This window comes from Coptis chinensis, chromosome 2, assembly GCF_015680905.1.
Source record: "Coptis chinensis isolate HL-2020 chromosome 2, ASM1568090v1, whole genome shotgun sequence".
Lineage (NCBI taxonomy): Eukaryota > Viridiplantae > Streptophyta > Magnoliopsida > Ranunculales > Ranunculaceae > Coptis > Coptis chinensis.
The window spans coordinates 28198005-28214026 of NC_141457.1; the positions used below are offsets into that span (position 1 = coordinate 28198005).

Here is a 16022-nt window from a genome sequence, read left to right on the forward strand (position 1 = left end):
ACTTATATTAATAATATATTCACATTTTGCCTGCAAAAAAAAAAAAAAAATACACATACTAAATTCACATACACATGCCAAATTCTCTAACAGAGTTCAAATACACATACCAAATCCTTCTAAGATTTATACATACTAAATTCAAACTACTAACCAAATACACCTGAATTTCCCGAAGATACAGTTCCAAATCCCCGAGTCTAACTGATGGTTACCTCCATAGCAACATCATTCATAGCAGAAGCTACATCCAAAGCAACTTAGGATAACTCATCATCGACAACACCACACGACATCTAAAGCAACTTAAGACAATAACACCTTAACCAACGACTTGATAATACATAAAACCGCTAAGAGAAGACAGACCAACAACAACTTAAATATTAACATTCCGATTGAGTGAATTTCCGAATCAGTCGTTATCTTCCTTGTGCAAATAAAAGCTCGACTCTCAGTTGGGGAAAATGTTGGAGCTCGACTCTCAGTTATATTCAACGACGACAAGCTTCCACAATTATTTTCTTCATCCGCCCACTTAAAATACCTACATTTCTTATCATTAGGCAAATGTTTGTCATTTTTTTCGCAAACACATAAAGGTCGTCCAGGATTCATTTTGGTTCTCGAGACTCTATTCAATACTGAAGTTCCACAATAAGGGCACCTCATTTATAGATCGAATTTCACTGTATAAGGAAAAAATTAAAAAATATCAAAATATGCAAATGTAAAATCACCTAAATATGTAATAACTATGGAACCCTAAAACAATAACATTAAAAAACAAATGAACAAACAAAAGTTAAACAGAAGAAAATCCCAATTAATTCTGACAGAGTTCACTGAAAATACTAGTTCAAAACTCTGACAGAGTTCACCAAACTCTAACAGAGTTTTGCAAATATGCTAGTTCAAAACTCTGACAAAGTTCACCGAACTCTGATGGAGTTCGAAACTCTGACAGAGTTCACCAAATATGCTAGTTCAAAACTCTGACAGAGTTCACTGAACTCTTACAGAATTCTCTGACAAAGTTCACCGAACTCTGACGGAGTTCAAAACTCTGACAGAGTTCACCGAATATGCTAGTTCAAAACTCTAACAGAGTTCACCAAAGTGTGACAAGAGGTGTTAACTATTCTTTGTTCACCTTGAAAAAAGTTGCAACTCTTTGCAGATTAGGCTTCACATTTATAGAGACTACCTAATGCAGAACCTCGACACCACCACAATGACGATAGCTGGGATTCGGGGATTTCTTCCTATCTTAATTCTTACATCAATTAATTCAACCTGAGTATATAACCTGAGTATCCTAATTAATTCAACCAACCACAGTTAAAAACTCGAGTTGGAAGTGGCTTTGAGTAACCAACTACCATGGGTTGGAACTAGAACTGGCTCAAGTTCAGGAGAGTTTGGGTTGAGTGCTAAGTCAAATTGATAATCGAAAATCAAACGAATTAAACAAAACCCAAACTGATAATCGAAAATCAAACGAATTAAACAAATTAAATAATAAACGTGCTTGATAATTGAATCGATAATCGAAATGAGCATACCTTAATTAAACAATTGATAATCGATAATTGAAGAGAGAGAGAGAGTTCTAGAAGCTTGGTTGTTGGAGTGGAGAAGAAGAAAACCGAGAGAAAGAGAGAGAGTTCTTCTCCAATTTCGTGTTTTTCCCTTATTTCGTTTTTTCGATTTTGAAATATTATGAAATTTTGAAATTTCTGTGTTTTTGAGTGAATTAGATCATCAGATCTTGAGAAGAGATCGGACGGTTCAGGAGAAGTGTGAGATAAGAGTGGCACAATAAGAGTGTCACTCTAGCCTATATATATATAGTGACACTCTTATTGTGCCACTCTTATACTCCAATCTTGAAGTGGATTGTAGATTTCAAGCTTGAACTTCAATATTTAATAACATGTAGCAACTTCATTTGATAAATATGCAAATTGAACCCAAAAATATAATTTAAAAAACAAAAAAGAGATTGAAGAGCTAAGATTTGAGAGAATTAGGATAGAGAGTTTGTGACTTTTTGTCTTCATGTATTAATGGATCGGACTCACATTATACATTTTTAACATTGAATTATAGCAAGTCTAAATGTTGATTTTCTTCAATTCCTTCATTGTTATTTGTTGTTCCACATTTAGAAAATGAATTATATGTTATGATCGAGGAAGACGCAACTGGATCATCTTTTGTACGAATCTCTTGAGCAATAGAAGTGGGGGTTTGTTTAACCCTAACTTATTTCTTAAAAAAAAACATTGAATTATAGTTGTTGGAATGTCCAACAACTTTATTCTCATACAAAATATAATTGTTGGGGGTTTTAATTTAGATGGTGGTATAAAAAGAAAGAGTTGTGTTAGGGGTGTAAAAGTGAAACAAGAGTCGTTGGGATTTATGGTAGGTTTCGGCTTGGGTTTTGAACTCGGGTTGTCAGTTTCATTTCAGGTTCAAAACTAACCAAGGGTTGGGTTCGGGTACCTTTCGTCTATGAAATCTTCGCTGAACCCTACCATGGTATATGTAGGGTAGGTTTTGGGTTCGGTACATGTGCGGGTCAGTTGTTTGTCGGCCAGGTTTCGAGTCATCTGACATTTTCCCAAGTCGGATTGACAACATTTATTATTTTATTGCGATAATTAATTTATTGTACGTGCATCAATTTCACGAAGTTCTACTTTATCATATAGTTGTGTATTGTAAGTAGTTGTGATGTTAACGTGAACATTTGTACTATGCATTATATAATACTTTTACATGTTAATGTGCACTTATATTACATATGTATATAAAATTATGATCACATGTAAATATATTAATAATTGTGGTATACATAAATTTAGTATAATATATACAGTTATGTACGACAAGTGTATGTGTATGTGTATGTATAGTATAATGTACACTGTTCAATTTAAAATTGTAAACTACCACGTGTGCAGCTTATGAGATGTACTAAAAATAAATAAATAAATTTCAAAGATTAAGATTATGATATGCAACTTAGGACAGTTACTTCTTATGAGATGTATTATTTGTTCATTTACCAAATGGGAAACCGGAACCGAGAGTGGGTACCCAACTTAATTAATTGTTATGAACTTATGATTCGGAGTCGGAAGGAACCAATTCGAAACCAAAACCAGTTGGGTCGAAGTTAGAACATAACTGGAACTGACCCATAAACACCAGACCCTACGACTCTGGCACAAAATTAACAGAACCCAAACTGACCCATTTCATTTTCGGTTTGGTCCGGATAACCTGAACCCGGTTCAACATGGTCAGTGGTCACGTGGAGTCATGGACCCATTACTTGTCCCTGTCGTTTGTGGGGGTGGATTCTTCCTGAGTTCCAGATACATTTTGCAGTCAAAAGTCAAAACCACTTTGTCAAGGCTCTTCTTAGAGTTCGGAGAAGCGCCAACAGTGAGGTATGAATGTATGATCCATTCCTTGTTTGCAGTAGTTAAAGGAAAATTTCACTCAAAACTTTCTTAGATTCTATAAACAAAGTGTACATGCATATTCACTTCTGGAATTTAAGTGATTAAATCTTTTTAGTCAGTGCATTAATTATGATGTGTTAATATTTTGATCGTAGGATAGATATTATTGCATGCAATGTAAATGATTTTTCCTTGAGACTAACATTTGAAATTTTAGTTCTACTAGCTACATGCAATAAAATGAGTGATTTTTTGCTCCCAGCGGGATTTGCTCCAAGAGCTCCAAGGGAAACATGAACTAACCAAGTGTCCATTGAAAAGGGGTCAACAGTTATCAAATTTCCACTTTAATATATGTTTCCTGATTTATTCCCAACCTTAAAAAAATAAAAGAAAAAAACTTAACCAGTTACAAAATTTAGTTTTTGGTCTTAATTGTTGGAACAAAAAAAGAATAAAAAACTTGAAGTGCTAAACTAGTGACACTTCTTTCAAACTAAAAAAGATAAAAAAAAATCTTTAGCTAAGGATGGGAAAAACTCCTATATATTTTACAATGATATTTTTTTAATTCTTTTTTTATTTATTTATTTTTATTTTTAGTGGGAGCAAATCAGGAAGTTTGTTCTAAGAAAGGAATTTGATAACTGTCAATCTATTTTTAGTGGACACGTGGTTGGTTCCTCTTTCGCTTGGAGGAGCAAAAAATCACTCCAATAAAATGCTTATTGTTTAACCAATGAAGTTCGTTAGTGGAAGACTTGGGTCATACATCCAACAGGTTTTATGTCTTGGGACTCAAGTCTAAATAAAGACCAAGTCTCCCAATAGAGTAAAATACTCTATCTGTTCTCTATATATTTGAGAGAAAATAACCAATGTAAGTAACTGTTATCCCAAAAGGCTCTCCTACTCACTCTGCTTTCTCCATTACTATTGCAAGCTACTAAGCTACTAAGGATTTTAAGGCGTGAAAACTTAAGCTACCTTTTTAGTAATTGTGGCTACGACATCAAGAGAAGGTGTATCAATTCCGATTCCGCTTCCGTTGCCCGAGCTTATTGATTTGTTTTGACAAAAGGTACGTGCACTATTTTGTCTACAGTTAGCAATATTTTCCTTGATTAACTTGTGTTCAAGCTTAAATTCGAGCTTTTGAAATTTCACAAATAAGACAATATTTGGTTGTTGAAATCTCAGCTTTAACCTTGTTTTGCTTGTCCACTTTGGATCTCTTCAATTGGAAGTACTCCTTTTGTCTTTCTTGGCAGTGCAATGGGAGAACTTGATGTGACCTGGATTTGCTACTGTGAAGGAGAATTAGTTGACGAGGATAGGGAGGTTAGGTATTTCGGGGGGCACACTAAAGTACGAGATATTCCCAGTACCATTGGCTTCATAGATCTCAGAACAAGGATTCAGGAAATGTTAGAATTTCCAATTGACGAAGTGGGATTCAAAATAAAGTGTAGGTATTGTGTCGATGACCACACTGTCCTTGCCGTCGACGTTGATGATGATCAGTCTCTAAAAGTTGTTTTAGATCGTTCCCATCATTGCAATAATACTGTTATTGCGTATATTGTAGAACAGTCAGCAATAAACATAAATTCCGAGTGTACAAGGTACATATATACCACTCTGAGTGTCTTGGTAGCTGATGTTGAATTCGGTACTTAAATCTGCAATCTTATTTACCACAGGAAATCTAGTTATGCGGCTGGCATTGAAGAACCTATCCAGGATGCTAAACCTTTTGGACGAGTGGGACGTCCGCCCAAATATTCCAGTCTTAAGAAACCAGTAGGACGTCCAAGCAAAGGAACTATGGCGTCCAGGAGACGAGTAGGGCGTCCAAGTGTAAATAAAAAGTCGACACCACATTGTGGGAGATGCGGGAAAGAAGGGCACAACATAAGGTCATGCAGGATGCGCAGTAGTAGACAAGAATTCATGCATGATGATGAAAGTACGCCTGTGGTATGATAGAGTTCGAAGAAGAATTCAGAGAAAGATTGAGCCACTCTAGTATCATACTAATATATATCATGAAAAAGTAGCTCTTCTACTCTTTCTTTTTTGGTAATCTAAGCTCAATGTATTAGGCGATCACAGTGGTAGTTCCCTATTTTGCTAGTTAAAAGCCGTACGCACTGGGTTGTCAATTCTAGCCTAAACAGGCTTTGGGGCTAAACATTTTGAGTATTTTGTGTAGGCTACCCTTTTGTAAATCAATGTCAACTGTGTGTTGTATCAGACGCCTGATGTAGTTTTCCATATTATTGTAATCTATGTACAGTTATGGATTGTCGTCTTTGCTTTAGGACGGAACCAGCAAGCTCATGACGTTCAGTTGTAGAGCTACAGATAACGGATGCATATATGTCAAGAGCCTATATATATGTCAACAGCCTTCGCGATAAACATTTACTCTTATTAATATTTGAAGCTAATATAAAACCATTGCACATCCAGTACTAATTCAACTTCTCTGATTGAAAACTCTACAATTTTTCCTAATCTCTCCTGCGTTACCAATAAGAACTTCAACGCCCCCCAACTTCACCATAGCATTGGCAAACTGTCGACCAAACTTAATTCCATCAGAAGCTAAACTAGAGACCATTGCACTGCTTGAGCTATCCAAGCCAAGTTCTTGATCAATTCTCAGTACTGCTCTCTTCAATAGAACTTGGTTGTAGAATTTGTTATCAAACACAAATGGAGTTCTTTTATCCAAAAATACAGTTGGGTCCTGACCAGAATGTGATCTACAAGTCTGAAGAAGTTTTTCCAGTAACCTGGGATCCATTGAAGGGTCAGGAGATCCTGTTCCTTGAAAATTTGAAAGTCTATCTTGAAAGAAGCTGCAATGTGAAACTCCAACTGTATGTGCACCTAAAAGAGTGACCATTTCACTCAGTGTTAGCCCTTTAGCAGTAAAGGTTTCCAAAGCTTGAGGAACAGATGATCCTGGTCCAGGTAAGTTCACATCTTGTGGGTTCGAAACAATCCCATCACGTCTGCCTGTGGGAATTTTATAACTTGGTCCTCCTGCAAGTACTACAGCATCTCGAGTAGCAACAGTTACAATATCAGCACATGAGACGACTGATGGGCATTGTGCTTCTAGAGCCGCCTTGGCTTCGTCAATGAGTTCATACCCCCGTACTGTTAAGTTTGACCCAGCAGTCTTCTCTGAACGACTCTGCTCACTTGTGTCTATTAGTATTGACGCATCGCATCCCTGTAACAAACAGAACATGAAATTAAGAAACTAAGATTGGCTCAAATAAGTATCTTGTATTAATTTCCTTGAAAAATGATTATCACTTTAAGTATAACTCTTCACAGTGCACCAACAAATTGATGATTTGATTCAAGGACTAGGTGCATTGCGCTGGTTGATAATTTGCTAGTGCGCATCACACAACTAATATCATGAGAAACCCTGTGCTTCTTCTTTTTTCAGTATAGTTCAGTGTGCATGTAGTGTACACGGTTTGATAATTAATTAAAATGCGTAGAGGCACTTACTCTAACAAAACAATCATGAAAGTGCATGCGAAGAAGGGCTGCTGTAACAGATCGATCGCCATTAAATCTTCTTTTCACCACTGCTTGTATAATTGATTCTGCTTGTGGACAGGTTGAACTGTAGAAACCAACTTGGAGATCAGCACAAACAATGTGGAGAAAAAAGTAGAGAAACAAGAAAGGGAGCTTCATTTGTTCTTTATTTACTGAACAAGTAACATAAATATGGAGATTTGAAATGTGGCTATGTCACTGAGATTTGGTGAGGAAACTAAAGTGATTAACATATGTTTATACACAATAAGGATGGTTAGCAAACAAGATATGTTGATAAAACAGTAGACCTATGACGTCTCTTAGAACACGGTTTTGTAACAATTTTTGGTATTTTGTACGTTGGCATGACTCAGATATCATCTAACATAGGATTTTCTTTGAAGCTTTGACTAAATAAAGCTGTACTCAAACTCAAACGCACTAAACATCACTGATAGTCCAAGGAAGGATACAGCTTTGTGACTGACTTTCTCAAATCAGTCCAAAAAGTGTTAACAGATAGAAAAGTGTCCAATTGCGCAATATCAATCGATCAGATTGTTCTACGTAGGATATGAACGATTAAGTCAACAATATTGGTGATTTACAGCCTTTAGTTACCTGTACGTGTCCTATTAGTACAATCGATTTAAAAAGTTCTAACAATGGTGTAGATCCATTGTACGTCTTCCTAAACCTTGCATGAGTACTTTGTGCAAGCTTGAGTCCACTTGTGTGTAAACCTCAGCCTTTGTTTGAGCTCTTTGACTTTCAATGAGAAAATATATTAGACTTTCGTTAGAGAAAACAAATCAGATACTTAATTTGCTGACATGACCATAATTGAAATACAAATGTTAATAATGTTGTGACCTCTCCTCCTCTCCTCCTCTCATGTTCTATTTATAATCCCTCATCTCTCTCTTAGGCCATCCACCTGTCCCTCCATCTCTCGGTCCATTGATTGCCGCGTGGAGGGTTCCCGTACGACCCTAGGGTTTTCCCCTGCTCTGGGGCACGGTGTCTGATGGGTACAATTCCAGGTCAGCTATCCCTTCAAGTCGCGGCTCTACACTGTCAGTCCTCGGTTCTCAGCCTTCATACTTGACTCCTATGTCCGCGGCCCTAATAGAATGCTTCTCACCCCACTGCATGTCCTCTTTCTGGATCCATCACCCACCGGACCGTCGGCCATCATAAATTGGGTCGCTACATGCCCCCTCTCGAGTCCGTGAACCTCCTGAATGTTCGTGGGCTCGAGAACTCATTTTGCCTGCTTTTTCTCTTGGCTTCTGTTTCACGCTTTCTTATCATTGGCACACGTGTCCCACGCGTGCTTGGTTCGGATCACCTTGTTTTCCGCTCCTCCACGTGTCACGCATCTTCTGGTTCAACTAACGGCTCCTTGGTTTCCGCTCCCCTTCCTTTACCCTTTTACCCCCTTCACACTTCAATTTCCACTCGCTCCCTCTCTCCTCATTTATTCCTCACTCTTCTTCTTCTTTCTCACCAGACGCCATTTTTGAACTTCCTACTTTCTTCCTACACTACTCTCTCTCCTCTTTACATTCAACCCTTTCCCCTTTCTAGTTTTCTTCTCACCCTTCCTCTCTATATACCTTGCTTGCTCAAGTACTTGCTCTTGCTGTTGGGTTGACGCATTAGGTTGGTAATCTTTCCTCTTCTCTTTTGCATTTCTTTTCGTGAACTGTTCATCTTCCTTAGCTCTTTCCCCATGTCGGATTCCCAATCAGAGGGTCCGACTTCCTCGTGGTCATATGCGGAGGCGTCTTCTCCTCCGTCTGATCCCACCGCGGCCCCCTCCACCACTGGGCGGCCTTTCAAACTTCCGCCGCCTCCCCCACGCTCCCGTTGACCTAACCTAGAAGCGATTAGGGTTGGCTATGGTATACCTAACGACATCCTCCTTGAGCACGTGCCTGACGTGACTCACTTCCCCCATTTGGTTCCCCCCAGACTTGGATGTCTCGTGGCCACGGTTGGTCAAATTGTCTCTGGCTTGCGGCTACCGCTATCTCTACTAGATATCGAAGTATGTAACCACTTCAACATTCCCCCCTGCCAGGGTATAGGCAATTTTTGGCATATCATGTATGCCGCAAACTATTACAACCTCCACAAGGAGCCCCAAATAGTCCTCCGCGACATAATTTTTCACTACTATATATGCAAAAGCACGAAAGACGTGAGCGTTGGATATTACTCCTTCTGTGTCCGTCCCGGTAAATAGTCATTCGTCCTCAAATTCACCACCTCAGACAAAACTTGGCACCATTACCCCCTGTACGTCTCCGGTAATTTCTTGTCTGCGGATGTTCCATCTGAAGTGACTCTCAATCATCTCACCTTCACGCCTCCGGTGGAGTTCGATTTATCGCATCTCTTTCTTATATCGACCGTAAATGGTGGACTCACTCCTTATCTTTATTTCTCTATTGCGCAGGTTGGAGGACCGACTCGAAATCTCGCTTTTACACCGGTGTGAAGTCCGCGGTCTTTGAACAAATCCGCAACCTGGGCTCTTCTCAAGCTGAAGTTCTCGGCATAGATCCCTCCCATGGAACCCCCTTATTGACAGACCCCGCTCTGCACAATTTGGGTAAATACTCTGCTCCATTCTATTGTCCACCGCCCCCCAAAGAACGAAAGCCTCGACCTTCACCTCCTCCACCATCCCCGTTCCATCCTCCCAAGAGTAAGCCTCGCAGTTGCGGCTTCACTCGCAAAACCACCAAGTCTCAGGCCAAGGCTCGTGCTCTAGCAGAGACAATCAGAAAATCCACTGCCCACCTTCCTTCTCAGTCCTGCCGATATACACCCTCTTCCTTCTGCTCCCTCGCTGACTGGGAAGATCAATATATTCCTCCAACTTCCCCTCCTATTGACTCCCCGCCTTCCCCCATGGATGTCTCCAAGATTAAGTTATTGGACAGTGACTCTGACGATGAAGTAACTGAAGTCCCCAACTCTCAAAGGCATCCCGCCTCGGCCCCCCGCCCCCCACGTCCACGGATCTCTCGTCTGAAGAGCCCCCACACAAGCGCAGCAGATCCCCTCCTCCCGCAAGACTTTCCGCGGCTCCTCACCCCTCTTCCCAGATGCAGCGCCCTAGCAAGGAAACTGCTCAATCTCTCCCCGGGTCCGCGGCTCCGGAAATTTTCCGCCCCACCTTCAAGGTCCGGCCGTTCATCAACGTGGAGGACTGCGCTCTGAAAACCCGGCTGCGTGGCCTCGCCCATGTTCTATGCTTCCCATCTCCCCGCTGACGGCTTATCGCGGATCTTCGGGACCTTTGAGCGACATCGCACCTCCCTCTATGCCGGCTGGGAGAAGGTATGTCCCTCTTTCCACACCTTCCACTCTCTGCTTTATCCATTGTTCTGACTGCTTCTTCGTTGCTAGGTGAGCTTTGACATGTCCTACATGATCCGCGACCTTTTCTCTTCCCTGGGTACTGTGGAATCTATAGAGAAGGAGGTCGGCGGTCCCAATGGACTAAGGGACACCTGTGCACGCCTTCAAGCTGATCTGGCAGCCGCGAACATGGCCAAAGTTTGAGCTGAAGATGAATTAAGGACTGCCGAAGCTTCCCACCAGGACTTTATGGACGGAGTGAATGACCGCGAACAGCGGCGGGGAAGCCCTTGTCCCTCCAACACACACCGAAATCTTGCCGCTCTCCTTCTGCAACACACTCAAGACATGGAGCAGCTGCGGATAAACTTTAAAGCTCAAGCCGACAAGCGTGTGGCCAAGACGCTCGCTGACGAACATGCACGTTTAATCAAAGAAGGCCGACTCCTCCCAGAAAAACCTCCCTCTCCCATGTCAGAAGATCCAGCTGTCACGGTCCCAATTGTCGCGGACCAGACTGTTTTTAATTCAGTTGATGTTGCCACTCTCGATCTGCTGCCCGAAGACCCTGTTTGTGAGGCCATCTCCCTGGGCCATGCCTCGAGTGCTCTTGACCATGCACCCCTCGCTAAAGACTTGTTGCCGAACTTAGATTAGCCCCCATGTTGGCTATCTGTCATTTTACTAGCTATCTTGTAACTAACTTTTCCGACTAAGTGTGCCATTGTTATTATTTTTTCTTTTGTTTTTTACTTGTGTGTTTGTTTGGTTAGGAACTGTTTCACTCCCCCACATTATATGTATGATCCCTTGGCTTTAGTTATTGTTTTGCTTGAAATGCTGCTATTCATCCCTTTCCGTCTCTACTCTCTCTCCCTTTGTCAGTCTCTACACTGGGGCCTTCTCTCTTCTTGCCCCCATGTGTGACCCAAGCCTCTCACTCGTGAATATCTCATTTCACTTCGTAGGCACTCATAGACTACGAGGTCCATCGGGGCAACTCAACCTGCCGTGGACACGATTTAAGCAGTTTGTCCGCAGAGGGCTCATCCCAACCGTGGCCTCTCTTTTGGAGTGGCTTTGCCAACCGCTGGGATTCTCTCTTTGCCCCCGGGTGCAGCGTATGCCTTTCTTCCGCGGATGGCTCTCCCGGATCCGCGGATCTAATTTGAGGTGGACCTCTCGTCCTTGGGCATCTCTTTCCCTCAAATCGTGTTTAGCCTGATTGTTACATTTATACGTAAGGGCGAAATTTACTCCCCAAAAGTGCCATTGTATTATATATTTACAAACAACTCCAGTGTGTCGTTCTAGACTTTCATTACATTTAAGTATATAATTTTTTTAACATTCTCACATTCCATGGCTTTTCTAGCACTTTTCCCTCCGCTGTTCGCAGCTTTTAAGTACCAGCTCCTCCTATGTCCACCACTGTATAGGGCCCCTCCCAGTTCGGTCCCAGCTTTCCGTCATTCTCTCTCTTGGTACTGTGTGTCACTCGTCGTAGCACGGCATCCCCTACTCTGAACTGTCGCGGCTTGACTTTCTTGTTATAACGTCTCTGAAGGCCGCGGTGATATTCCTCTAGTCTGATTCGCGCCGCGTCTCTTCTCTCTTCTGCTAAAGTCATATCCACTGCCAGTATGCTCTCATTCAGTCCTATTTCCACCGCCCTTGTCCGCGTTGTGGCTGCCACCATTTTCGAGGGAATCATGGCCTCGACTCCGTAAGCTAAAGAGAAGGGAGTTTCCCCAGTTGATGTTCGAGGCGTTGTCCTGTATGCCCAGAGAACATGACTCAGTTCATCTGCCCACACGCCTTTCTTATCCTCTAGCTTCCTTTTGAGATTGTTCATAATGGTCTTGTTAGAAGATTCTGCCTACCCGTTGCCTTCTGGACTGTACGGAGCTGAGAACCCCTGCTTCACTTTGTATGCTTGTAAGAACGCTTGCACTTTGGATCCGGTGAACTGGGCTCCATTGTCCGCTATGATAATATATGGCAACCCAAATCTACAGATAATATTCTCCCACAAGAACTTGATCACTTGAGCTTCCTTGACCTGTTGCAGGGCATCTGCCTCGATCCACTTGGTGAAATAATCTGTGGCCGCCAACATGAATCTCCTTTTGCCGATAGCCATGGGTAGCGGACCCACTATATCCATTGCCCACATTGCGAAAGGCCACAGACTAGACACACTATGTAGTGGTTCCGCTGGCGCAAAGATCATATGAGCAAATTTCTAACACTTTTCACATCGCTTAGCGTAGTTCATGGCATCCCTCTTCATGTGTGGCCAAAAGTAGCCCTGCGTTATCAATCAATGCCGTTGTTCTACCGGCGGTAGTGACTTCCCACGGTCTCCCCTCCCTATGTAACTCCGCACAAGACCTCTAGGGCTAACTTCGCCCGAGACACTTCCAAAGAAAGGCTAGTTAAAATTCTTTCGATCACCCCTTCTCTATCGATGCGCACCTCAGAAGTCCCGCTCCAATCTCTTTTTCTCCTTTTTATCTTTCACCACGTCCCCAGACAAAAAACTCTTGATGGGCTTAATCCAACCCCCCTCTTCCTCCTCCTCCTCGACATATCTCAAATTTCTTCCTCTTCCACTTCCTCCTCAGACTAGGTTTTTCTCTAATCGCTTTACCTTTATCACTCTCTCTTGACTTCGGAATTGTAGCAGCCATGTATGCTAGGGCATCGGCATGTCTGTTCTCGCCGCGACCCAAATGTATGAACTTGATCTTTGCAAACTGGCGGCGCTTCTTTTGCAAAGCACTTTCAAATATTTTACCATCCATGCGAGAGCATCGCTACGGCAAAAACCCGCTTGCGGGGCACACTACCAAATTCGAGTCCGAATACACCATCGCGTTCTTTTACCCCCACATCCTCTCCGCCATTCTCATGCCCGCTTATTACGCCTCATACTCGCTTCATTATTGGATGCCGCGAACCCTAACTTCATGGTTAACTCCACTCTGTTGTTCTCGGGGCGCGACCAACACCACTCCTATCCCAATTGCAAATTAATGTAGGTCAACTGCCGGCCGCGAACACTCTCCACCCATTTCTTCGATCCTGGTCCAACCAACCTGTTTCAATGATCTTTTTTCGCTCCATGATCATCTCTTCTCCCCGTGGGATTCTCTATCGAAAACTCGCTAAGAATTCTCGCCACCGCTTCTTCTCCACCTTTACGATCGATATTGTATCTCGTAAGAACTCAACATTATTCGCCCATTTCAAAGATCCTCCCGGACTTTTCGCTTTCAATGCTTGCTTTAAAGGCAGATTTGTCACCACCACTACTGAGTGTGCTTCAAAGTATGGTTTCAACTTCGGTGGCGAGAGAACACCAATGCCAAGGCATATTTTTCGACTCTGCTATACCGGGTCTCGGCATCCAGCAGTGTTTTACTTTGGAAGTACACCGGCTTTTCTAACTTACCCACAATTCTAACTAGTACTGAGCTAATGGCATATTCCGTGACCCCTAAATACAAGTATAGTTTTTCTCCCTGTTCCGGTCGCGACAGCAGAGGAGCCTTACCTAGATAACTCTTCAACTCCTGGAATGCCTCCTCGCATTCCGCGGTCCATTCGAAATCCAGAGTGTTTCTCAGCAACCGATATAATGGCCTACACTTATCCGATGACTTTGAGATGAACCTATTCAAAGCTGCGACCCTTCCTGCAAGTCTCTGCACCTCTTTGACGTCCTGAGGCGACAACATCTCCACTGGGGCTCTTATCTGCTCGGGATTGGCCTCTATTCCCCGGTAAGTAACTATGTATCCCAGAAACTTCCCCGTAGTAACGCCGAACGTACACGTCTCTGGGTTAAGCTTTAAATTGTACGACCGTAGTATATTGAACGTCTCTTTCAAACCCTCTAAATGCTCTTCCTCCGACATGCTCTTCTCCACCATGTCGTCTATGTAAATCTCAATCCCTTTTCGGATCTTGCTTTCAAACATTTTCTCCCCTAGCCGCTGAAATGTGGCCTCGGCGTTCTCCAATCCAAACAGTATTCTCGTATAACAATATGTACCGCCTTCCACCACGAAGGCTATCTTCTCCTGATCTGGCCCATACATGGCAACCTGGTTATATCTCATTGATGCGTCCATGAAGGAAAACACTTTAAACCCTCAGAGTTTCTATCCACCATTTCGTCTACTCGGCATGGGGTAGCCGCCCTTGGGACATTCTGAATTCACGCCGCTGAAGTCGACGCCATTACACGCACCTTTTGCCATTCTTCTTAGGCACCGCGAACCACATTTGACAACCCGGTTCGTAAACGACACCTCTCGTTATTATACCTGCCCTTTCAATCTCGCGACCTCCTCGCGAATTCCTTCGGCATACTTCGGTCTAATTCCTCGCATCTTCTGTCTTACTGGCTTAGCGTCTTCCCTCATATGTAACCTATGACATGCGAATTCTGGGTCTAATCCGGTGACCTCCTCAATCATCCATGCAAACACATCTTTATTGGCAGACAAAAACTGTACTAACTTAACCTTCCATTCCTCAGACAAACTGGACCCCACTGATGTGAACTTCTCATCGTCGTCTTCCCCCAAATTCACTACCTCTATCTCATCCAAGGTCTTCGGTCTCTCTGTTAACTCCGCCAACCCCTCCCTGACGGTGCATTGTAATTGCTATGCCTGCCTCTTCCTAGAACGCGAAGTCTCTTTCTCTGATCCGCGGATCAATCTCTTCACTGTACTCTGGTGACTGTTTTTAGCTAACACCAGATCCCCGCGGACCTCATATACCCCGGTAGGGGTAGGGAATCGAATCACTTGGTAGTAAGTAGAGAGAATTGCTTTCATCTCGTGAATCCACCTCCTTCCCAGGATGGCGTTGTATTGCGAGTCGGCGTCCACCACCTTGAATCTCGAGAATACTGTAACGGGTCCCGTGGTCACTGGGAGCAGAAGCTCCCCTAAAGGTTCCGTCCTGCTTCCGTTGAACCCATACAAATTTGTCGGTGAGGGTCTCAACTGCTTCCTTTCTATCTTCATTTCTTCCATTGTCCCTCTAAACAGTAAATCTACTGCACTGCCGCAGTCCACTAACCCCCTCTTTACCATGTAATTTCTCATCGCCATTGTGATCACCAACGCGTCATGTGGGGAATCGATGGCCTGAAGGTCCGCGTCGGTGAACATTATACTTCCCCTTCCATTCGCGGACCAGGAGGTCGCCCGCGAATGTCTTGCTGATTCATGGACCTGCTGTATGCTCGCTGCTGATAAGTGCTCAAAAAGTGCTATTTAACCCTCGATTATGCCTCTTGTTTAGCCATCTTAGTGGACTAATAGTGTTTATAAGTTGTGTTTTAAGATTCTACAGGTGAAAAAAAGGAGTTTTGTAGAATATTAGAGAAAATGGGATAAAACAAGCAATTCGGAGCATCAATGATCACATGGGAGGTCCGTGGACAATCATGGAGAAGGCCAAGGAATTGGAGCTATTAAATATGCGACTTGGACCTATTTTAAAGTCTATTTGGAAGCCCAAGGCCAAAGGATTCGTTGCTTGGACCAAAGCCCGCAAAAGAGGATAGAATGA

The 16022-nt window shown here is 42.7% G+C and overlaps 4 protein-coding genes across 4 annotated transcripts; 1 reads left to right on the plus strand and 3 right to left on the minus strand.

Moving 5' to 3' along the window:
• Nucleotides 1-3389: 3389 nt before the first annotated feature.
• Nucleotides 3390-5802, plus strand: LOC147515634 (uncharacterized). The gene is made up of 3 exons (XM_086588518.1): nt 3390-3464; nt 4751-5104; nt 5183-5802. Exons 2-3 carry the CDS (start codon nt 4755-4757, stop codon nt 5463-5465), a joined length of 633 nt encoding a protein of 210 aa, XP_086444644.1. The 5' UTR covers nt 3390-3464; nt 4751-4754; the 3' UTR covers nt 5466-5802.
• A 90-nt stretch (nt 5803-5892) lies between these two features.
• LOC147515635 (peroxidase 57-like) lies at nt 5893-7318 on the minus strand. The gene is made up of 2 exons (XM_086588516.1): nt 7017-7318; nt 5893-6726 (listed from the first exon to the last, which is right to left on the minus strand). Exons 1-2 carry the CDS (start codon nt 7206-7208, stop codon nt 5962-5964), a joined length of 957 nt encoding a protein of 318 aa, XP_086444642.1. The 5' UTR covers nt 7209-7318; the 3' UTR covers nt 5893-5961.
• Nucleotides 7319-11829: 4511 nt separating this feature from the next.
• On the minus strand, nt 11830-12282 carry LOC147515636 (uncharacterized). Its single transcript, XM_086592989.1, has one exon. The coding sequence runs from the start codon at nt 12280-12282 to the stop codon at nt 11830-11832; it is 453 nt and encodes a 150-aa protein (XP_086449115.1).
• A 24-nt stretch (nt 12283-12306) lies between these two features.
• Nucleotides 12307-15559, minus strand: LOC147515637 (uncharacterized). Its single transcript, XM_086592990.1, has 4 exons — nt 15198-15559; nt 14762-15086; nt 13987-14539; nt 12307-12644 (listed from the first exon to the last, which is right to left on the minus strand). The coding sequence occupies exons 1-4, from the start codon at nt 15557-15559 to the stop codon at nt 12307-12309; spliced, it is 1578 nt and encodes a 525-aa protein (XP_086449116.1).
• Nucleotides 15560-16022: the final 463 nt, after the last annotated feature.